The 23,178-nt window shown below is 46.9% G+C and overlaps 2 protein-coding genes across 8 annotated transcripts in view; one reads left to right on the forward strand and one right to left on the reverse strand.

Moving 5' to 3' along the window:
* Positions 1 to 373: 373 nt before the first annotated feature.
* Positions 374 to 15,302, reverse strand: ACP2 (acid phosphatase 2, lysosomal). The gene is given in 12 exon segments (XM_084630931.1): positions 374 to 2,500; positions 2,585 to 2,760; positions 3,046 to 3,152; positions 4,764 to 4,852; positions 4,929 to 5,061; positions 10,314 to 10,403; positions 10,558 to 10,656; positions 10,993 to 11,145; positions 14,448 to 14,534; positions 14,760 to 14,855; positions 15,066 to 15,211; positions 15,214 to 15,302. Coding segments are annotated over 12 exon segments (1,371 nt in total). The 5' UTR covers positions 15,272 to 15,302; the 3' UTR covers positions 374 to 2,363.
* Positions 14,584 to 23,178, forward strand: part of NR1H3 (nuclear receptor subfamily 1 group H member 3) — a gene marked incomplete at its 5' end in the record, with an annotated part of 58,764 nt that continues 50,169 nt past the window's right edge. For 3 of the 7 annotated variants that reach the window (XM_084630934.1, XM_084630933.1, XM_084630937.1), the window contains one exon: positions 19,591 to 19,864. Of the gene's footprint in view, positions 14,720 to 15,285; positions 15,369 to 19,588; positions 19,865 to 23,178 lie in introns of those variants that run through there. The other 4 variants (XM_084630935.1, XM_084630938.1, XM_084630936.1 and 1 more) reach the window with 4 other exon arrangements.

Here is a 23,178-nt window from a genome sequence, read left to right on the forward strand (position 1 = left end):
GTGAGAGGCTCTTAAGCCCACCCCAGCAGGAGTTGACAGACTGCTGGGGGGTATATGTGCTAATGTTGCTGCTAGAAAGGGCTCTTGTGAAATTAGATGAATTCACTTACAAACTGAAGTATCTGCTTTTTGCAGGGTAGCAGGAGACAAAAATAATATGAAGAGAAGCATAAAACACATGGAAATGACCTTTGCTCTTCCCCTGCTTTGGGTGTGGTTGTGCATATTAGGATTTCTCCCTCTTTTGTTGTTACCTTTCCTGCTCCATTTTTGTCTTGTGAAAAGGTGAATGTTGCAATAGCTCCCATATTAAATGCAGAGCCTAACAGGCCTAGGCCTCTATGAGCCCACATAGCAGAAGGAGTAGCAGGAGCCCAGTCTCAATTTGATTTTAATGAAAAAAAAGGCAAGAGGTAATGAAACAGAATTACAGAAATTCATTCAGTCAAAGTCTAAATCACTATAGAAGCCTTTCCTCCATGTGTGCAAAATCGGCTGCCTTTAAAAATAGCCCCTTACTCTGCTACACAGGCCTCTGTGAAGGCAGTTCCTTGCACCTTTCTCCTCCAGTCCTGTTCTCAGGAGCAGCTGCTTGTTCTTTGTGACTGTTTTGCCCTTCAGGAGAACTAAGTTGTATCTCCAAGTGAGAAACAGGTGAGGCAGTTGCTGAGAGCAGCAGGCTGGTTCTGCTGCATTAGAGTTCCCATGCTGGTAGCAGACTGTAAAATTCCCCATGGTGAAGTGGAGGGAAAGAAAAGGAAGCCTGCTAGTAGCCTCCACTGCTAGGAAGGGAACTGGACCAGAAAAGGAACTAAAACTGGGAAGTGAATGTGCAGCATCACCCTATGAGGAGCCAGAGCCTCTGGTGTCTGCTGCACTTCACTCTTCACCAGAAACAGTAGTGGAGAAAGTGGAGGGCAGAAGATGATGACTGCTAGCCATTAATTTTCTCAATACCAGCTGTAGACTGCAAGGAGATCCTTGCAACCTCCACGCAGTGGTCCTAAGGAAAGAATCACCTTTAGTAACTCATCTAGAAGATCCAGGTGATTCACCCTGACAGGTGCATAGTGACGCAAGGTCACTTGCATGCCCCGCCCCACCTATTAAGCTGAGTATTTGTTTTTTAAATGACACCAATGTGGGGGATGGGGGAAAAAAACTAGCAAGGTTGGCACTTGTCCCAGTTTTAGAGTAAACAGTTCTGTTACGTGGTCTTTAATTGTAGTGTAAAATTTTCTGCCTGCCATGCACATTTGTTTGGCCCACAGTCAACATCTGCACCAATGGTGTGGTACAGGGCTATAGCTACAGGCAGCCTGTGGCATTCACAGCTGGGGGAGGTCAAAACAAAAGGCTGTTACTTTAGAGAGAGATCCAAAATTTCATAACCACACCCACCGATTGTAGCTCTGCAAATTAGGATCATGAATGCAATTAAAGCTCAGGGAGCAGGCACAGTGCTTTTTCCTTTGTACAGCATTGCACAACAGCCTAGGTGCATGATACCACTGAAGGATCAGGAATTGTGTATCAGATGGGATAATCCATGTGGAAAAGTCCATTGATACCTGGAACTTCTCCAAATTACCCCTGCGCTGAATCCTGGGTCCAATGGCAGGTTTACAATCCTACCCTAACTTAAGGCCAGTTTTTCCTCTCAGAACAGAATTGAGGGGGAGTAACCAGGTGCCAGCAGCAATTAAGTAGCAGAGACAAGGGACCCCACAACCTCATCTGTAACCAGCCAGTGATCTCCAGAAGCTCCATCTTCTTGGAAAGCAGATGAGGATTCAGCCCCTACCCAGCGGGTGTGAGTTACGGTCTCTGGTCCAGGTCTAGCCTTCACACTGTAATCAGCCCAATGGCCCAAGCCAAAGTGCTCAAAGCAGATTGGGAATCACACTGAAATCAAATCATTCTGACCTTAGTGAACAAGGCCATTACCAACTGAGCAGGTGATGGCAGCTCCTGGGAGACATTCCCAGTTCTCTTTGTTGCTGCTAAAATAAGTGTTTAGAATTACAACCATTAAAAGGGGAAAGATTATTCCTGAAGAGCAGCTGGCTGCACCAGGTGGAAGGGGAGCCCCAGCTTTGTCATGTATTAAAAATAGGCATTCCACACAGTACACTGGATTCAAGGGGGCAATCCACTGCTTCCATGCAGTTAGACCATCCTGCTCCAGATGCCCTGGGATTTCAACCCCAAATGTCATGTCTCATCTAAAGAGCAGCCAGAGGCTGGTCACATCAGAGTCCAGCTTCTGTGAAAAAGAATGTTCAGTTACTGAAGGACAACCCAACCACTCCCAGGAGCAGCACTGCTCCCTCTTGCTCCCTGGGGAGGGGTCAGAGCAATTGTCATGGCTGCTCTTCTCCCTCATTGGAAACATGCCGGTAACCAGGTGGCTGGGACTGTATGCGGAAAACGACGGTCAGGAGGAGGATAATGAGGAGGAAGAGGATGGATCCACAGACAGCCAGAGCCACAATCAGTTCTGCAAGGGAGAAAGTGAGCATACAGTGTGGTAACATTCAATCATCGCTGTCTCTCACTAATGCCCACCCCAGCCAGCACTCACCTGTGTCCTGAACATTGCTTGCTACCTGGCATTCGCGCGCCCAGTCCTGGGGAATGATGGGGTCAGTGAGCCGCAGGAAATCTGGCAAGGGGCAGCGCTGGGCACAGCCAGGCAGCGTCAGTGGAAAAGGCTCCCTCCCACTCTCGTTGTGGAAAAACATCTCCACAGAAAAGTTACTGGGGACAAAACAAAGACACAAATTACATATTCCTTGAAATTACATATTCCTTCTGCCTAGGACCATCACCCTCTTCAGCCATCCTGTAGCTATCTCTTCCTATCACCCACTTAGCATGCAGCTCTGGGAGCTAGCCCTTTCCCATTGTCTGTATTAAGATCTTCCTTCTGTTGTTTTCCCCTTGGGAGCAAGGGCAAGAGGCTCTGCCCTGAGGCTGGAGTTCTGCCGACATGTTTAACCCATGAGGCAAAGCCACAGCAGATGCCCTTACTGTAGCCCTCACCTGTCATCATCTTGGTACAGCTCAAATATGTGACATGAGGCATATGGTGCTTGTCTCCCATTGTAGACATTCAGAGCCATCTGCAGTGCCACAAGTGTTGTGTCATGCTAAGGAAGAGGGAGAGAATGTGAATCACTCTTCAGGAGGAGGACAGAATGCTTGGGACCACATCCACGAAAGGAGAGCTCAGCAGGGAACCAAGGACTGTGCTGGGCAAGAGACAGCTAATTGAAGAAACCCAGGACCATGCCAGAGAAGGGAAAATAGATTATGGGAATTCACTAGAGCAGGGGTTCTCAAACTTTAGCAACCCGAGGACCCCCATTTTGATTTAAAAATTTTTGGGAACCCCCCAAGCCTCCTTGCACCACCCCTTCCCTGGAGCCATGCCCCTGCCCCACCACTGCTCACTCCATCCACCCCCCCCCCATCGCTCACTCTCCCCAACCCTCACTCACTTTCACCAGGCTGGGACAGGATGGGGTGCGGGCTCTGGTTCCGGGCTAGGACAGGCGGTTGAGGTGTGGGAAGGGTTGTGAGGTGTGAACTCTAGCAGGGGGTTTGGGTGCAGGAGTGGGTGTGGGCTCTGGGCTGAGGCAGAGGGCCGTGCTTACCTCGGGCAACTCCCGAAAGCAACCAGAACATCCCTCTGGCTGCGGCTCCTAGGCAGAGGGGCTAAGGGATCTCCGCACGTTGCCCCTGCCCACAGATACCATCCCCACAGCTCCCATTGGCTGCAGTTCCCAGCCAATGGGAGCTGTGGAGTCTGCACTTGGCGTGGGGGAAGCGTGTGGAGACCCCCTAGTACCCATCCCAGGGGCTGCAGGGACATGCCTGGGGCTCCCAGAAGTGACGGGGGGAGCCAGGACAGGTAAGTCTGTTCCCCAGTGTGCTGGAGGCATGCCTGGGAAGAATGGGGAGGAGTTTTTCCACAGGGCTTGCAGACCCCTATTTGAGAAACACTGCACTAGAGGAACAGAGAAAGCAGAGCAGGGGCCCTGGTAAGGTAACTTGTGACTGTGCCGAGGGAGTGGGGGAGAGAGAGAGCGCGCGAGTTGGGAGCTCTGTCAGTCTAGGGGTCAAGTCCCTGAAGGTACATCTACATTACAATAGAACACCCATAGCTGGCCTACATCAGCTGACTTGGGCTCATGGGGCTATAAAATTATAGCGTAGACATCTGGGCTTGGGCTGGAGCCGGGGCTCTGAGAACCTAGATGTCTGCAATTTCATAGCTCCACAGCCCAAGCCCTGCAAGCCTGCATCAGCTGACCCAGGCCAGTCATGGGTGTTTTTTTGCAGTGTAGAGACACCCCAAGGGATCCCATTCTACGGCAGTTCTGGGAGTGATGCTGGACAGTCTAACTCAGCAGGTTGCTAGAGAGGGATATGATTGTCTGCATCTATCATTCTATCATCTATCACTGGCTGAAACACCACATCAGGGTAGCACAACCCATCTATCAGAAGAGGCAGTGACCCCGAGTCTGTCCTCCTGCTCTTGCTGAGTCAGCCACATGCTGGATTTTTAGACTGGGAATTCACTTCTTTGGATGCAGAAGGGATGATGCCAGGTGCTGTAGAGAATATGCTGCAATGGGTAGAGACATATTCTGGATATAGAGACTGCACTGGAGGATGGAAGGATGGCAGAGCCCCCACCAGGGCCCAAACCCCATGGCAGGTGGTGGGATGGCAGCTCCCAGATGCAGACTTACTGCTGAGTAGGCGAGTAATTTCAGATGCTGGGGTGCAGACGCATTTGCTGCTGAGGTCATGTTTTTCCTTATCTGAGCCAGCAGGACCCCTGCGGAAAGAGAATAGCTGGGCAGATCCCAAAGGACAGAATCTCTTACCTGAGATGCCATCCCTTCCCCACTCACCACCCTGCAGACGAGCTTTCTCCATCTGCTGGTGGATCCCAAACAGGAATTCAAAGCCAAAGTCTTTTAGTTGCTTCAACTGAGTCATGACATCCGGGGTCACCCATGGCGGCAGTAGCAGCCTATGTGTTTGCTGAAAAGAAAAAAGGAGAACTCATTCAAAGGGAGACAGTGTGGGCAGAGGGTAGGTCACAGGGCTCAGAGTCAGGAGACCTGGGATCTAGTCCAGATTCTGCCATGGGCTCACTGTGTTACCATGGATGACTCCCTTCCTCATCTGGGCTCAGTCTCCTCTCTCACCCCCATCTGCAGAACTACATTTGTAAGACATTCTGCCATTTCAACATAAGAAGCATGAAGAATAGTAAGAATAAAAACTAGGAACTACATTTCTCTGAAAACACAGCCAGAGTGTGATGTTAGCTCAAATTGCAGAGACAATAATCCTGGGGCATCCGCTTTGTGTGAAGATGATTCTGCCGCACTGAGACCACACAGCCAGAAATCAAAACATAAGACAAAAGAGCAGGAAGAAGACTCAGACAAAGCTATTGCTATAGGCAGAGCACATCTATACAGGAGAAGTCATCATAAGCACAGGCACTTGTGCACTGAGGAAGAGAGCAGAAGACTAGCACTCTGTAATTGTCTTATTGAGATGCAGCTCAGATGGAAACCTCAATAACCATGCTCTGAACAAGGGGAGTCAGGAAAGGAGTCTGCTTTGCAGACAGCCAGTGTACTCAGAGGAATGGCTGAATTACAGTGAAAGCAGCGATAATCTCAGAAAGGTCGCAACTTTTGGGGCACAGAATCATAGAATATTAGGGTTGGAAGAGACCTCAGGAGGTCATCTAGTCCAACCCCCTGCTCAAAGCAGGGCCAACACCAACTAAATCACTCCAGCCAAGGCTTTGTCAAGCTAGGCCTTAAAAACCTCTAAGGATGGAGATTCCACCACCTCCCTAGGTAACCCATTCCAGTGCTTCACACCCTCCCAGTGAAATAGTGTTTCCTAATATCCAACCTAGCCCTCCCCCACTGCAACTTGAGACAATTGCTCCTTGTTCTGTCATCTGCCACCACTGAGAACAGCCTAGCTCCATCCTCTTTGGAACCCCTCTTCAGGTAGTTGAAGGCTGCTATCAAATCCCCCCTCATTCTTCTCTTCTGCAGACTAAATAACCCTAGTTCCCTCAGCCTCTCCTCATAAGTCATGTGCCCCAGCCCCCTAATCATTTTCGTTGCCCTCCGCTGGACTCTCTCCAATTTGTCCACATCCGTTCTGTAGTGGGGGGGGGGGGGGGACCAAAACTGGACGCAATACTGCAGGTGTGGCCTCACCAGTGCCGAATAGAGGGGAATAATCACTTCCCTCGATCTGCTGGTAGTGCTCCTACTAATGCAGCCCAATATGCTGTTCGCCTTTATGGCAACAAGGGCACACTGCTGACTCATATCCAGCTTCTCGTCCACTCCTTTTCTGCAGAACTGCTGCTTAGCCAGTCGGTCCCCAGCCTGTAGCAGTGCATGGACACTGCACTTGTCCTTGTTGAACCTCATCAGATTTCTTTTGGCCCAATCTTTCAGGCCATGTCCCATCAGACTCCATGGGAGACTAGGACAAGCACCCTCTGGGCCATTCTACAAGATTCAGATCAGGCACCTGTCAGTAACCTGGGTAGTTTGTTTTGCATTCATTTACCAAGAGCACAACTAGGAAGTTCTGGTTTTGCTTGGAGTTATTTGTTGGTTTGAGCTGGTGGAGTAAATCTACTGCCTCAGCAGTGGAAATGCCAGTTTCACTCAGCAAGGTCTATTCCCCAGAGCATTATTTGTAGGAGTGTGAGCACCACCACTTCTCTGAGTAAGCAGAACTTCCTTTCCTGGGGTACAGCGCTGTCCTGTGTGCCATGGGGATAAAGTTCTCCCTTCTCAGAGCCTGCCCACTCACCTTCTACTAACCCAGGGTTCTCAAACACGTGGCCCACGGGGTTATTTCCTGCGGCCCACCAAGCTCCCTGCGCCCTGCTGCCCCGGAGTTATTTCCTGTAGGCCACCAAGCTCCCCTCCCCCCAGCACGCCGTGTCCCCACTCCTCTGCCTACCTCCAGGTGCTTCCCGCTGCCAAACAGCTATTTGGCAGCGCTTAGCGCTTTCCAGGAGGGAGGGGGGAGGAGCGGGGAGCTGTGTGCTCAGGGGAGGAGGCGGAGAAGAGGCAGGGCAGGGGCGGGGATTTGGGGAAGGGGTGGGAAGAGGCGGGGTAGCGGAGGTGTCAGTGATGCGGCCCTTGGGCCAATGTACTAGTCGTCATGTAGCCCTCCTGGTGATTCGAATTTGAGATCCCTGTGCTAACCAATGAGCTGTTCTTTGAGTTCTCAGCCCTGTAAGTCTGTGAGAAGTCTAAGCAGACAGTTAATGAACAGGGCCTTGGACCCTGCTACACAAGGACTTTGAGCAGGACCAAGAGGGGGAATGGGAAAGGGACTCCCTGATCTTTCTTCCAAGGGAGTTTCTATTTCACTAGCAGGATCTGCTTAAATCAAGATTCCTACAAGGAAAGATAGTGGATTCTGTGATGCTAAGAAAGTATTTGGAAATCAGGCAGTGCTTGTTCCTCCCACTACCAGCGTCTACAGGGCTTTTCAGATGCCATGCCCAAAGGAAAAACAGGATGGCATAAGCCAAAGAAATGCAACAAACTTTCTAGAAGGAATCTCTGCAAACATATTTGAGTCTGGGAGGGGCAGACCCTTCTAGTTAATGAACAAGGGTGAAATTCAGCCCAGTCACAAAATCAATTACTGTGCTGGCAAGGGAAGGTTTAGAATGACATTTTTGGTAATTACAGTATTTGGACCCCCAGGGATTTTGAAGTCTAAGGGCTTCTCTACACATGGAGTTATTCAAGAATCGTTATTCTGGAATAGCTATTTCTGAATAAATCTATGTGCTGGCATTCTCATTCTGGAGTAAGAGTACCTTTTTCTAAATAAACTTAATCCACTTTCTGGATTAAAGGTGTCTACACAAGGAGTTATTCTGGAATAGCTATTCCACTTTAAATTCATACCTCACCTTATTCTGGAATAATTTTCCTGTGTAGACAAACCCTTAGGAAGGTTTTAACTTTAACGAGCAGTATTCAAGCACTGATTCTACTTACATTATGGTGGTGTCAATCATGGCTCCATACTTAACAGAGCTGAGTTTTGCTCTCAAAGCAGAGACTAGACAACTTTGTATGTGTGAAAAATAGAGGATATCCTCCCCAAAATTAGAGCTCCCAGGCCTTGTCTACACAAACTTGCACTGGATGAATACTCAGGTATTTGGTTAAACCAGGACAAGTGTGTGTGTAAACGAGGCCATACTCTAGTTCTAAATGGATTTTCTGAACATTTGAAAGTAATCTATTAGTTTACGGTTTAAAAGTAATTTAAAAAATGAGTCCTAAGAAATGTAATTCTATGTCAGACCGTTTTTGTCCCCAATGATCTCAGTTCAGGCATCGTCCATCTACACAAAAATTGGCAAAGATCTGAATTTGGAATAAAATCATAGAATATCAGGGTTGAAAGGGACCTCAGGAGGTCATCTAGTCCAACCTCCTGCTCAAAGCAGGACCAATCCCCAATTTTTGCCCCAGATCCCAAATGGCCCCCTCAAGGATTGAACTCATAACCCTGGGTTTAGCAGGCCAATGTTCAAACCACTAGAGCTATCCCTCCCCCCCCATAGACCTAGTGCAAGGAGTAGGTTTGGAAAAGAAATGTTTAGAATTAATAATCACTTTTCCTGTTATTCTTCAAAACTGGAAGTTTCACTTTCAGAAGAGGCTGGAGAATGTTCTTCAGTGAAACAAAGAATTGCCCTCTTTCAAAATGGCTGCCATCTCCCATTTGGTTCAATGGGACTCAGACCACAGAGTGCCCTTAGCAAATATGGCCAAGAAAATAACTGCCCTGTAGTGATATTATGAAGAAAAAAAAATTCTGTCTTAAAAATCAGTTTAATCTCATTTGGGATTTAAAAAAAGGCATGAATTGTAATTGTATTGTTACTGCAAGGTGTCACTACAGTGCAGAGTTAAGGTTATGGAGTGTTCTAACTGTTTGGATTTCATTTTACCTCAATTCTAAATTTCTTGGGTTTGTAATGCTTGTCTTGGGATAATTACAACACGACTATAATGTTTACCACAGTTCCCTCTAAGGTGCAGGCCTGTGTGGCTGCACACAAGGGAATGAAGGACCGTGCACCTAATTAGTGGAGCTGCGCAGACGTGGCTCCACTAATTAGGTGCCTCCTGGACTCTCGAGAGAGGATGTGGAAGGTGAGGTGGGCAGGGGTCAGGTGGGGGTGGGGAAACAAAGTTTGGGGTATCCCAGGACTCCCAGCCCCAGCTGGGCTGTGTGCAGCAGCCGGGGAGAGACGTGACTTTCCCCAGCAGCCGCCTCTCTGCAGCCCTAGCAGTGCATCTTGTTAATTATCCCTTGTTTTAATATTCTTTCTTCCATATCTATGAACTTTTAAAAAACATATATCTACGTTTTTTGTTTGTACTGGTGGTGCATATCTGCACATTATCTCGATATTGGTACACATACCAAAATTCAATCCGCACATGGATGGAAAAAATTAGAGGGAACATTGATGTTTACTCTATATTACTGATATGTGCTTTCAGCCTTAACTCCATTTTAATGTAGTTTTTGTTTGGGAATTACTAAAATGACACCACTTTGCTCTTCTTTAGGGCCTTCCTGTGTCAGAGGAGCTCAATACATTTTACAAACAATAAGGAATAAAACCTAACAGTTCTCTAGATTGTAGGAATGTATTATTCCCTTTTATAGATAGGGAAACTGAGGCACCAAGCAGGAAAGTGACTGGCTCAAATTAACTGTGAGCTAGGGGAGCGTCAGTAATAGTATCCTGGAGTCTTGACTCGCTCTTCCTTCCTCAAATAACTAGATTAACATTCCCTCCATCTTGAAAAAAATCTCACTCCGGATTTAACTAATTAAAACCAAAGAATAGTAAAGATTTTGGGACAACCATCCCTTTCTCAGGAGATAGAATGCCACAGGAGAATTAAGTTTCAGTTCTAGCATGACATCTGAAACATGCAGCTAGAGGATCTATGGTGCTGGAGGGGATAGATTTCCTAAATTGTGCCTCTGGAGTGGGGGAAGAGTTGTTATTCCGAAATCTGAAGATTAGGGCTAACTATGTGGAGGGAGAAGTGGAAGGTTGCTGTACAACAGGCAAATCCATTTCTCACCAATGCAATTGTCTCCAGTCTAGTGAATCCCTAATTCCACTCTGCTGAGCCAAAGACCCAGGTCCCTGCTGTTGTGTGGGGATTCCCAGACTAACTTACCTCACAAAAAAGTGTGTCGTAGATGCTCCAGACAGACTCCAGGGACACATCCTGGATCCCTGTCTGATTTGCCACCATCTCCAGGAACCCCTGCAGGCGACAAGGCAGAGACTCAAACCTTCTGCTCTTCCACCACACAACTCTGCAAAGCAGAGATCTTTCACCCCTCCCTGACACCTAGAATCATATAAAGGTATCTTCTTCCTGCTCAGGGAGACCTTTTCTCACACAAACTCTCACTTACCAAATTCTGTCTGGTTTTATTTATGTACTCTGCTGATTGCCGGGTTTCATTCTGTAGCTGCTCATACCGCGGGCAAGGGGATAATGGAAACTTCAGCAGCTGGGCAGAGACAAAAGGAGACGCTGGGTCAGGGAAGATCCTGACAAGCAGCAGCGACTGTACTGCCTCCCCACCACAGCCACCTCCCAGTCTTGATGAAACAGGGTCTAAATAGCTCCCTCTGAGGAAGGGTCTCCCTTCCGGTGAGACTCTGCATCTAACAACTAAATCAACAAGGGACATGAGGAGAATTGTGGGTCTAGAAGCAGGGGGATCCCCTGCAAGGCCAGGCTAAGGAGCGATAATGGGTAAGCTCAGGACTGGAGTGGGAGGCTCTTGGCGATAAGGTGAACACCATGCCTGAGCTGCCAATATTTATCCTTGAGAATGACTCACCTTCTCCCCAGAGTCAGGCACAGAGTGTACAGGGATTGGCTGCCAGGAAACATTGGGGTTGAACACCTGTTGTCCTTGTGGGGGATACAGTCCTGCCAGATTGGCCTCTGCACTCATCAGTGTCCGGTCGTAATCTGTGCTGCGAATGAAAATCTGCCAGGGGCACAGAGAGCCTGTTCTGTGAATATCACTATTGTACACAGGAGTGGGGATACCTGGACTCTGACCAAGGGACTCAGAATACAGGCACCACAAAGACAAAAAGTTTTAGGCATGGCAGAGAGTACATGGAGTGTGCTGAGGCCATTACAGCTTAAGCAGTTCACAAACCATGATGGGGAAAGAGGAAGTGCATATAAAAGGGCAGGCTATTAAGGCATATGGGGCACTATGGAATACATCATGGAGATGGGAGATAGAATACAAGTGAAGGAGTAGCTCAGGCAGAATAATATAAGTAGCAAGTAGGTAGGAGACAAGGCCAGAGATATAGATGGGGGTAGGTAAAAAAAGAAAATATAGTGTAGTTATATCACAGAAATGAAGGTAGGACTCCTTGGTTCAGTCCTCAGATCTGCCATTGACTTGCTATGCAACCTGTGACAAGAATCTGCCCCTCTCTGGCCTGTTTTTTCATCTGCGAAATGATGACAATAGTGACATGGCTAGTGGATGTGGCAGAGGTTTCATTTATTAATGTCTATGAAGCACTTTTTGGTCCTCGGAGGGAAGGGGGCAGAAGATCATTATCATCGGCAGGAGGAAAACTTGACAATACAGAAGAAGAGCAAGAGCAATTGCAGAGATTCAAGGAGGGTCAAAGTAGTGAAAGTTTGATACCTTGACATTTGTGTACTGAGGCAACTGGAGGGGGGAGAGAGGTATGTGGGGCAGGCTTCAGTGATAGGTGGAGTAGATGAGATGAATGGTTATGAATGAAGGGATAAATATCCGGGCAGTCAGGACATCAGAGAAGAAGCAGATAAAATAAGAGTCTTGTGAATGGTGATATAGTTTTGCTTTATAGAGCATCTTGCATACAAACGATATCCTCAAAACTTATTCTTGGAAAACACAAGATTTACTCACTGCCTTTACTCTGAATATTTCCACCCATCTGACATGAGGCATGGGTAGAGAGAGACCTTTCCCCATTAGCTAGGATGAAAGAACTCCAAGGTATGCTCTAAAGAAACACCTAAGCAGTACCTTAACATGGGATAAAGAAAGAGCAATCTACAGCACTGTCTCAGGTTGCTTATCTTTGGGCATATGCTCATGTCCCAGCACCCTTTTATAAGACTCTAGCCTGTGGCTGAATCAAGTGATGACCAACAGTCACACAACAGCAACCCGGAGCTGATGCTTCCTATAAGAGGGAGCTTGATCAGAGGATACCAGGATCAGGAAGTAGGAGGGTGCTCTTGGCATTAGCCAGGTGGCAGACAGCTGCAGGAAAAAAGAGAAGCAGCAGCCTCAGCTGGGAAAAGCTTTGAGAGAGAGAGAAATGTGGGAAGGAACCTCAAAGCTTGCAAGGAGAGCTGGAAGATTTGTATTTGAGTTGACACTGAACTGTTAACTATTGTTAATAAGCTAGACCAGAAGAAGGGAGTGTTACTTGAACCACATGATTCTGCATTTACTGGAGAGCCCCAAAAGGGGAAATGAGGCAGCAGATACTTGACCAGAAGAAGTCAGATGGCAATCCACTACCACATTAATATTAAAAGGCCTGACACAGCTGTGGGTCTGTATCAGCAATAGGACACAGGAGTCCTAAGATAATACTCCCTCCATCTTGAAACTCTTCTTCCTGCTCCATCTGACTCAAATCTGTCAGAAGAACAACAATAAGTATTTTGGGGGACTTCCCACACCCCTCCTTTAGAAACCCCAAATGTCACCTCTATGTATAGTATATGCTTCCTGAAAGCCTCCATACTTTGAACAAGTGAACTTCCCAAATGGCTAATCAGAACCACCCAGTTTTCAAAAACTAGGGCAAAGACTTCTGTAGCACCATCAAACTTGCAAAGAAAACAGAATCAGCTACTTTGGGACAAGACCCTTAATGCTTTATTGACAGAAATAAAAGAATAGTTTGGGTAGAGATTATGGTGTGTATGTGTAAACTTATTAGATGGTGCCTGGAGCTGGTCACTGGCCTTGCCTGGGACTGGGCAAGGCAAACACAGGCTGCATCCCTGTCCTATGGAGAGGATCAGCTACCAGCTAAAACTGTTACTTTAATTTCCATAGGCTCAAGTCTTTCATTCCTTGATACAGGGGCAGTGGTACCCAGTGCTATATTCCAACTAAGATTCATGGACCAATTTCAGAGTAGGTGTCTAACTTTCAGATAATGATGTTGCTTCTGCTTATCCCTGGGTTGAATTTGTCCTGGTATCTCATGGGGAGAATTTATGCATACTAATAGTAGCTTTTTCTTCAATCCTACTAGCCCTTTAAGACTGGGATATCTACCACAAAGTATAAAGGGCTGAGAGTAGGGCAGGTGTCTCTGCCACAGTGCAGGAAACAATGATGGAAGAGAACCAGAAAGCAGACATAGTCTTACTCAACTAGGTTGCAACAGGATGCTTCCCAAGGAAACTAGATCTTTAGTTGCTTCCTAAAGACCTTTACTTTGACTGACAATTTCTGAGGGGTGTTGGTATGTTTGAAGACCCAAGCAAAATCTGCTAAGGATGACAGATGCACCATCTTCGTAACCCAAGGTTCTAGAAAATCGTGCATGAATATTTGTTCTCCAACACTCTGCTCTACTGCAAAAGCATGGTAGTGTTAGAGTAGGGAACCAAAAAGCAGTAAGGCTGCTGGACAGAGGAACTGCATTTATTTATTTATTTGGCTGAGTTAATTTCCTTTGGAGCCTGAGTTCCACTGCTTGTTGATCAGACAAGACAACTTGCCGAGGCCTCCTGATTCAACTTCTCAAAAGAAGGGCATGAAAGAGATACACCCGGCTGCAGCTCACTCTCTGTGATGCCTTCCCAAGAGAGGGAGGGAATCAGATAAATTCCAGCTGATGTCACGGGTGCTTTTGTAGGTCTCTTTATTACCCTTTCTACTTCCCTTTGTTTAGGTGGCAGTGGCTTCAGGCCTCCTCTTGCATAGTATCTTGTCACCCCCAGATGTAACCATCATTCCTTCTTGCCCTCCCTACACTCTTACAGGACTGCACTCCTTTGGTATTCACAGTAACCCAGGTGATTTCAGAGACAGTTTCTACAGAAGATGCTATTTAATATAGTCATATTGTATCCTACTATGTGAAGGCACAGCATCATGAACATGACAAAGGGAAACAATAAGGGGCCTTGAAGACAGTGCAGGTACCCTGAGCACCAGGCTGCACCTTACAGGAAGATAAAGTGACCCCAGGAGAGGGACAGGGGGTGATGACCAATGGTAGTGGGGTAGGTTGCACTGACCTCCTGCCTATTGTATGAGGCGTTCAGGAATCCATGGTAACGCTTCCGGAGTGACTGGCCCAGATCCCATTGTTGCAGCATCCCAACCTGCACGCATCAAAAACAGGATTTGCAGCTATCCTGGGCCAATCCCAGCAAAGACCTCCGATGTCAAAGGCCACATAAAATGGCTTCCAAAGGGGAAAGGGTGGGTTCCCTGGCACTTCCCACCCACTATTAGGAAACGGCAGAAATCCCCTTCCTTGCGGGAGAGAAAGCAGACACCTTCTGAGGTACAACTCCAAATGTAATACTGTTCCCCGGGGTACCCACCTGGGTGAGCTGCCCAAATCCCTGGGGCCACGCGCTCTCCTGATGGGGGTCCCGAGGATAGGCCCTCACTGGGGAGCGGTCCCCGTGGCGGTACAGCTGAAAGAGGAAACACCTTCGAATTGCCTAGCGCCCCAAATCCGCTGCCCCCGGCCGCCCCCCTCTGCCCAGCGGCGCCCCCCGCCCCACCCCGTCTCCCCCATCGCCGCGCCCCCCGGCCTCCCCACCTCGGCCCAGCGGCCCCGCCCGGGGCGCGGTCTGGCTCTGCGGTCCCAATCTGGGCCGCGCTCCCCGGCTGTCGCCCCTCACCAGGGTAACGAAACGCAGGCTCCGGGCTTGAGCCAGGGGCGGTGCCAGCGCGAGGCTGATGCCCAGCAGCAGCGCGAGAGGAGCCGCCATCGCTCTCCCCACCCTATCACTGACACTGCTGCTGAGCCTGGCCTGAGCCCGGTCCGGCCCGACACGACACCCGGAACCCCGGCGTTGCCGGCCGCAGGAGCCGCCCCGGTGCACATTCCGCCACACACAGGAAAGAGGGATCCGCCATCTTGGTAGAGGCGGAAGCACTATAGAAATGGGACAGTAAAGGGAAAAAGGAACAGCACACCGGAAGTGAGTTGGAGAAGCGCCATGGGATGGGGGAGGGTGTTTTTGTCTGTTGGGCAGGGGCTGTCGCCCATTCCAGGCCGCCACTGTCTTCCTCTTGGTCGTTAGGTTGTGTGCATGCACCACGGAGCCAATGTCCATTGGGACTGGCATGGACGGGGTTGGCGTGTGATTAACTGACTTGGTGCACATGCCAGGGCCAAGGTCTTGTCCCCACCTCTCTAGAAGCTCACTGAGCTAGAGAATAGGTCTAAAAAGCGTGCCAGGCTTCCAGCATGCATGTGCTGTGCATTGGAGCCTAGACCAGCCTGATAGTTCTGATGGCTACCCCAGTCCAGTGGACAAAATGCAGCTACTACTGGCTGAACTCCAGCCAAATAAACTACAGTCCGTTGAGCCTAGAGAGCTAGCATCCCACATGCTCAAATAAATTGGTTAGTCTCTAAGGTGCCACAAGTACTCCTTTTCTTCTAGCTCCAAGAGTGGAAGCAGGAATTTAAGGCGTGTATCGGACTGACTCTAGTAACATGGAATTTGTAGTGATGTCTATGGTGAAGGTTGCCTGACAATCCCCTATTCCATTCTTTGTGCATAGCTTGTTGAAGCATTCGTCAATTTGGCTTAAAATTCCCAGGGATGGTCTCTGTTTGAAAATTTGAGCAAAAAATGATTCAGTTGTTTTTGAGAACAAGAGAGTATGTGTGCATGTGAGAAAATATATATTTCCCATTATTTAAAAAAATTGACTTTTTAACAAGTATCTGAGGGTAGCTGTGTTAGTCTGTATCCACAAAAACAGTGAGGAGTCCGATGACACCTTAAAGACTAACAGATTTATTTACCATCAATTTGGCTTGAACAGGGACTGGGAGTGGCTGGCTCACTACAAAAGCAATTTTCCTTCTCTTGGTATTGACACCTCCTCATCAATTATTGGGAGTGGACTACATCCACCCTGACTAAATTGGCCTTCAACATTGGTTCTCCACTTGTCATGTAACTCCCTTCTCTTCATGTGCCAGTATATATTTATTTCTGTATCTGTAATTTTCATTCCATGCATCTGAAGAAGTGGGTTTTTTACCCACGAAAGCTTATGCCCAAATAAATCTGTTAGTCTTTAAGATGCCACCGGACTCCTTGTTGTTTTTGTAACTTTTTAACAGTTCTTTAATAAGTTAAAATTTGACACGGCAGAACCCTCACAGTGGAGCAACCAGTGTCAGAAAACTGATTTAGATTTACTATACTGAGCATGTGTAGTAAACTTTTTTTTTGTTTTTTTGCTGAGCTCGTACAGATTTCCTAGAAACCTAGAAAATTCTAAATCTTACTAAAGGTGACTCAAAAAAAATTGGGATTGTGCGCTTTGTTATTATTTATAAAGAAGGACTGGATTAAAAAAAGTTGCTTTGTTTTAACATTAAAATGTCTGTTCTCGTGTAGCTTGGAATACTTTACTGGCTCGAGAACTTGTAAAATTATGGCATTGCAACAGCCAAAAGAGTGAAAGCTGAGTAACTGAAAGATGAAGGGATTTATAATCACATGTTTACAAATGTTGTTGATAATAACCATTTCAATTACTAAGAAAAAATTTGAAGACAGAATGTTATACAAGAGTCAGAATCTCAGCCTCTTCAATTAAGCTGTTAGACTTCTCAATAAACATGCGCTGAGACCTGACTGAAAACATGGATAATAAAGAAACTTCAGTTCCCCCAGATATGGGGTTACAGAAGAATTCTGAAAATACCCTGGGTTAAATGCTAAAACCAATGAAAAAGTATTAGAACTCAACAATTGCTAGTTAGAGATCTTATGAAAAGATAGATTTGATTTGCACAGCACATTTTAAGAAGCTCAGTGGGTGATATGTTTAAAGGCACTGGAAAGGAAAGTTGATGGCAAAAGAACACAAGGCAGAAAAAGAAGATTGTGGATGGATGATGTGGTATCATGGGTGGATCAAAAGGACTATTCATCCACAAAGAGATTAGTAGAGAACTGTACAGAATGGGTTACCATGGTTGCAAACCTCCAGTCATGGAGGTGCCACATAAGAAGAGTGTTTAGTCAAAAAATGTTAATATTTTTACTGCAGGTTTTTAATATGGAATATTGTACTGTAGATATTATCTGTATATTAGTATTGTTAATTTCACTAGTGCTAGGCCAATGGTGGGAAAGTTGCTTAAAAATTCTTTGCAGACAAGACCTCTATGTTGTTGCTGTGTACATATACTTTTTATGTTTCTTTGTCAGATATGTTTTTGATTACTGGTGGAAAAATAGTATTTATACTGTGATGTGATTTGAATTGATCAATATTGGGATTCAAGGAAACATTAGACAAAAGTCTACATTTAAAATCTGGGTTGTTTTTTTTTTTTTTTTTTTAAACCGACCTGTAACTCAAATGCAGTTTGTTTGCATTTGCTTTGGCTTCTGGGTGAAGCAAGCAATTTTCCAGCCAAACCAACTTTCCACGTTAAAATTATAGATTGTCTAAAACAGGACTGATTGTAGCCTGAACTATGGAGAGGCTGCTGCCTCTCCATAATATACTAGTGAGCAATCCCACCCTAGTCTTGGAAGGTGCGGAGAATGGACTGTGTCCCCCTAAGGGGATCTTTCCATTTCTGGTTAATATGACTCTGAAACTTGTGTGTCTGAGCAAGTTGTATCAGTCTAGTTTAAGGAGTGATTTTTGTTACACCAATTTCATCAAACTGGTGCAAAAGGCTGTTATTTTGGTTTAAACCTGGCTTATTTCATTTAGGTTCAAGACAATTAGTAATTGGTTAAACTAAACTGAAATAAGCTACTCTTAGACTGAGATAAGTGTCCACACAAGGGGTAGTACCAGTTTAACTAAAATTAAAATTCATTTAATCCTGTGCAACTTTCTTGTATTGACAAGGCCTTGGCGATATGCTCTGCTTGCCAGGAGGGTGATTTTGTTGATGCCATCAGAAAGGAGCTGTTGTTTCTTTGGGGTTCAGGTGATGGCAGTGGCTACAGGTGTCCAGCACTTTTATTGTAACTAATCAGATCTTCCTACAGACTGTTTCTAAACTTACAGCCCCATTTCCTCCTTCCTTCTCCTTCCTTAGTCTAAAAAGGACTCTGAGGGCAGCAGATATTTTTAGACTAAGGACCAATTGATTCGGGATTTGGCCAAACTCTGAGATCCACTTTCATCTGAACTTTTTTTAAAATAAATCCATTTGAAGGTAAACTGATAGGAGGCCTCTTCTGCTTCCTGCATTACCTGCTACAGGGTTGGCTCATCAATTTTTCTCCTCCATCATTTCAGGGATGGGGAGAACATGAGAGACCCAGGTGAGGAAGGGGAAGAGAGCTGAGGAGAGCCCAGCAGAGGAACGGGACAGAACGTAATGAAAGGGAGAGACACAATAGACTTATAGTAGGTCAGGGAAAGGATAATCTTGGAGACAAAGAATGAAGGTGAAGCAAGAAGTGAGTATATCACATTTATTTGTGTTCCTGTTACTTGGTGTACTGAGGAAGCAGCAGGCCAGGCCAGGCCAAGCCTGGAATAGCCAAAGGGGGGGGGGGAAGCTGCAGGGCAGCACTAAAGGGGATGGGCAGAGCTACCTGCAGGGAATCCTAGCCCTGGATTGGAATAGCAGGGGGGCTGCTGGCCAGGATTGAAGGTGTTCAGGAGAGATGTGTGGGGAGCACATCTGGAATAGCAGGAGGTGCTGATGGTCAGGAATGGGGTCCATCAAGAGAGTTGTGTGGGAACAGAAGCTTTCCCTGTGCCAGTCCACACTGTGTCTGGTGCTATTGCTCTTTTACTTTAATGGAGATCAACTAGTCCCCAAATGTAAAAATAAATACATCTGTAACATTTTCCAGGTGAAACACAGTGCATGCCCTCTGCTTCCTAACTATCCCCATAGCTCAGAGGAAGAGGCCAATAAGGAGAGCAGTGGGCTCAGTGCTGAGCTCCTGATCTCCAGAGATGGTGATCCAACTGTTTGCAGGGGAACTAAATATGGTGACCAGAGCTCGGGCTCAGGAACTGCAATGGTTTTCTTGCTGCTGTTCCCTGGCTGAGTTCGACTAGGTCCCAGCTTTTCTGACGGCAGGCCAGGTGGGAGGAGCTGGTTCTCTGTTTGTGTTGTCAAGCGGGCCATGCTGCCAGGATGTGGACGGTAGAGGGGGGAGGAACGCCGTGGGGGTGGAGTTGGGGAAAGCTCAAGCATGTGACTCTGAGGCTGCTGCTCACATTACATCACTGCAACTTCAGCGGCAGCTCCAAGAAGTAAATATTAAAGGCTGGCTGTGCTCACCCGGTCGTCCTCTCTCCTGAGTCCTGGCATTCCTGTGCCCCTGGGACACAACTGCGCTGCGCCGAACAGGTCACTCCCTCTCCTGTGGCCTGTGTTATTCCCGTACTGAGCAGGTCACGTCCAATCCCGGGGTTGCTGGCGTCCCTGGGCCACGGAGGAGCTGCAGGACGGAGCTTTCTGGTAACTGCTGTCTTTTCATGCTGTCCCGGGGAATCTTGGGATTTGCAGGCACCTTCTTGTCCTGGCTCTACAAGGCTGTGCCTACCCCGTGCTGGCTGTACAGTATGTTGTTCTCAGGACTCTCATTAGGGTGGCCATTATGATGGGTTTGTAGTGGCATAAGGAGATTTGAGTTGACTCAGAAAAAACCCTGTTATATTGTTTGAGCATAGGTGTGGACTGTGGACCCTCTGTGCAGCTGGGCAATGTGGCTGAGGGAGCTATTCTGGCCTGTTCCCTAGGAATATTGTCTTCTGGCATGAAAAATGAGCTGAACTTTTCTATTTCCCTATGTTAAGTATCCTCGCACCTTCTTGTCAACTGTCTAAATGGGCCATCTTGATTATCACGACAAAAGTTTTTTTTCTCCTGCTAATAGCTCTTCTTAATTAATTAGCCTCTTACACTTTGTATGGCAACTTCCACCTTCTCTGTATGTGTATATATATATCTGCTTACTATATGTTCCATTCTGTGTATCCGATGAAGTGGGCTGTAGCCTTTCATGTGACTGTGATCCATCTTGGCCTATCTGTGTGGGTACGGTTGGGAGGCAGCTTAGGTGGAGGGAGAAAGGTGTCAAAAGGGGGTGGGGATGCTTTTTGCACCCACTTGGTGCAATTTTGTTGCCGAGCTGCAAGGTACCTGTTTCCTTATGTCTTCAGCGATAGGATTCAGGAATGGAGAATGCTTGGGGAGGGGGGGTTTCCATTGAGCCAGGCTGTGATCTCTCTTTAGGAGATACTCTGTAAGGTTTCTCTCTGACATGTTTATATCAAGCTCTGCCTCTTCTGTACGTGTTTTGGGGGCATATCCCATCACCTGCCCCCCCCCCCCCACATCACCTGGCCCTGCCTCAGTGTAATGTTGCAGCTCCAGTGGTAGGGAAAGGTGATAGACTGATGTGCTATGATGTTTGCAGTACTCCTGTACATTATTCATACTCTATTTGAGGGAGGGGCAGCTGGACTCTTGCCTGAATCCTCCTTTGTTTCTGTAAGTGGTTTTTAATTTATTCCCATGCATAGGTGCTGGTAAGAGGTTCTGGACTGACATCTGTTAGGAAGGGAGGTCCTTCTAATCCCACAACAGGTATAGCACGGGCAGTGGTAGGTCACCTTCCTCACATTACTGTCAGTGTTTCTCATCTTTGACCTGGAGGGATCATATCTAGGGGAGCTGCCATGAGTTGTCCAATCCTTGGCCTCTCTACTGGGTGTGCAAAATAATGCCAGTTGTGGTAGCTTTTTTTGTGTTGCGGACACCAGTCCTACTAGGAACTGACTGAGACCACAACTTATTTCAAACAGGGGCCATCCAATAGAAACAGCTTTTAGTCATTACTAACCTGTGCCAGTTTGTAACTGGTGACCTAGAGATGAAAGTCTTCAGATTTGGTTTTAACCTCTCCAACACTGGTTCCCCTCCAATCCCCTGAAATGTCTTTTATTCTAAATGTGAGCCTTTTTGTTTCTATTCTCAATGTCTATACTTAAACTGCTACAGCGGCATGGTTGCAGTAACCCTTCAGTGTAGCCGCTCACTACAGCGATGACAGGGATTCTTCTGTCACTATAGTTAATCCACCTCCCTGAGAGGTAGCAGCTAGGTTGACAGAAGAATTCTTCGGTTGACCTAGTGCTGTCTACACCGGGGGTTAGGTTGGCTTCACTACGTTGCTCAGGGGGGTGGATTTTTCACACCCCTGAGCGACATAGCATGGTCAACTTATCTTTTTAGTGTAGACCTGGCCCTAGTGAAATGAAAGGGATTAAATCCCCTAGTTTGAATGAAAAGTTGGAGACATTATTAATTTGTATTGCAGGCAAGCTTCATGAATCAGGGACACATAGTGCTCAGTGTTGTACAGTCGTGGTATAAAAAAAATGACCCTTGGTCTAAAGAGCTCACAGTCTAGATTATGACCAGAAATAACATGTGGATGAGACAAATGCATTGGGGTGGTGGTGTCTAAGGGTGAGGTATCAGTAAGGCTGACTAGTTACACATTAAGCAGAGCAGAGATCTCTGCTCACTGCTTGCCTAGTCAGGTGGGGAGTGGATACCTCTGCTTAATGTATGATAATTTGTTAACTTTCCTGTGTCCTTGTCCTCCCGTTCTCCAAATTCCCCATTTGTCTGTCTCATCCACCAGTTACATCTTGTCATAATCTTGATTGTGAGCTCTGTGGGGCACAGACTGTCTGCACAACTGGGAGTTGCAGGCTGAGTCATATGTTGTCAAAAAGATCATTTTAACCTATATTTGAAATAATGTCTCAGATTTGACTTGCTCTTCATTGTTGGTCACATGGGGCTCTTTAGCCTGAACCTGACCTGCCAGTCATTGGCAGTAGGGGAATGCCTTTGTCCCTGAAGTTCCCTCCATTTTTTTTTTGCCTTTCAGGGGCCAGCTGCTCAGCCAGGTGCTTCAGCTGCGGGGCTTTACTGAGGGAAATTCCAGACTTGATTTCAGATTTCTGACTAACAGTTTGGCTTACTATTCCCAGCTGTGTCCCAGGACTGCATTTGCTTTTTGGGAAGATTTCCCCCTCAGCTCTGCTTCCCTCATGCAGTGTTTGCAGCAGCTGGTGCCCCTTCAGAGAAAAGCCAGAGGGAAAAGGAAGTGTCTTTGCTTCCTGCTTCATCCCCGTATTGAGTGTCTCACTGGGGAGCTCAGCTGGCTCTACAGGCAGAATGCACCTTCCCTCATCAGCCCAGTCTGGGTGGAGTTGGCTTGGCACCCCTTCCCCAGGCATGGAAGGAACCAGATAGAATTGGGAAAACTGACTCCAGGGGCAAGCAGTTTCCCCTTCCGCACTCCCCAAGAGGGGTATGAAGCCAGAAGGGCAGCACACTACATAGAAAATAAAAAATTGTACCTGCAGCCCATACCAGCAGCCACACTCCTGACTGCTGAGGTCCGCTACCTCCTCCCCTCAGTCACTGGACACAGTATGGACATTGTCAACACAGGGTTGCTTAATGGTAGCTTAAGTACAAGCAATCATGACTTGATCACATTTATAATGTGCAAACAGAATGAAGTCCAAACCAGTAATATATATACTTGGTGCATCAAAAAGGGCAGTTACGCAAAGCTGAAAACAATTATGAGCCAGATCAGCTGAGAGGAATAATTTAATCAGAAAAATATGAATGATGATTTGGAATTGTTCAAGAACACTCACTTTACTAGATGCCTAAAAACCCTCAATCAAGGAAAAAGGCTGTACTGGTTAAAAAGACATGGTTTAGAGGGGAAGTGAAGGTAG

The sequence above is a fragment of the Lepidochelys olivacea genome (genome assembly GCF_965140295.1).
Source record: "Lepidochelys olivacea isolate rLepOli2 genome assembly, chromosome: 6".
NCBI classification, from domain to species: domain Eukaryota; kingdom Metazoa; phylum Chordata; order Testudines; family Cheloniidae; genus Lepidochelys; species Lepidochelys olivacea.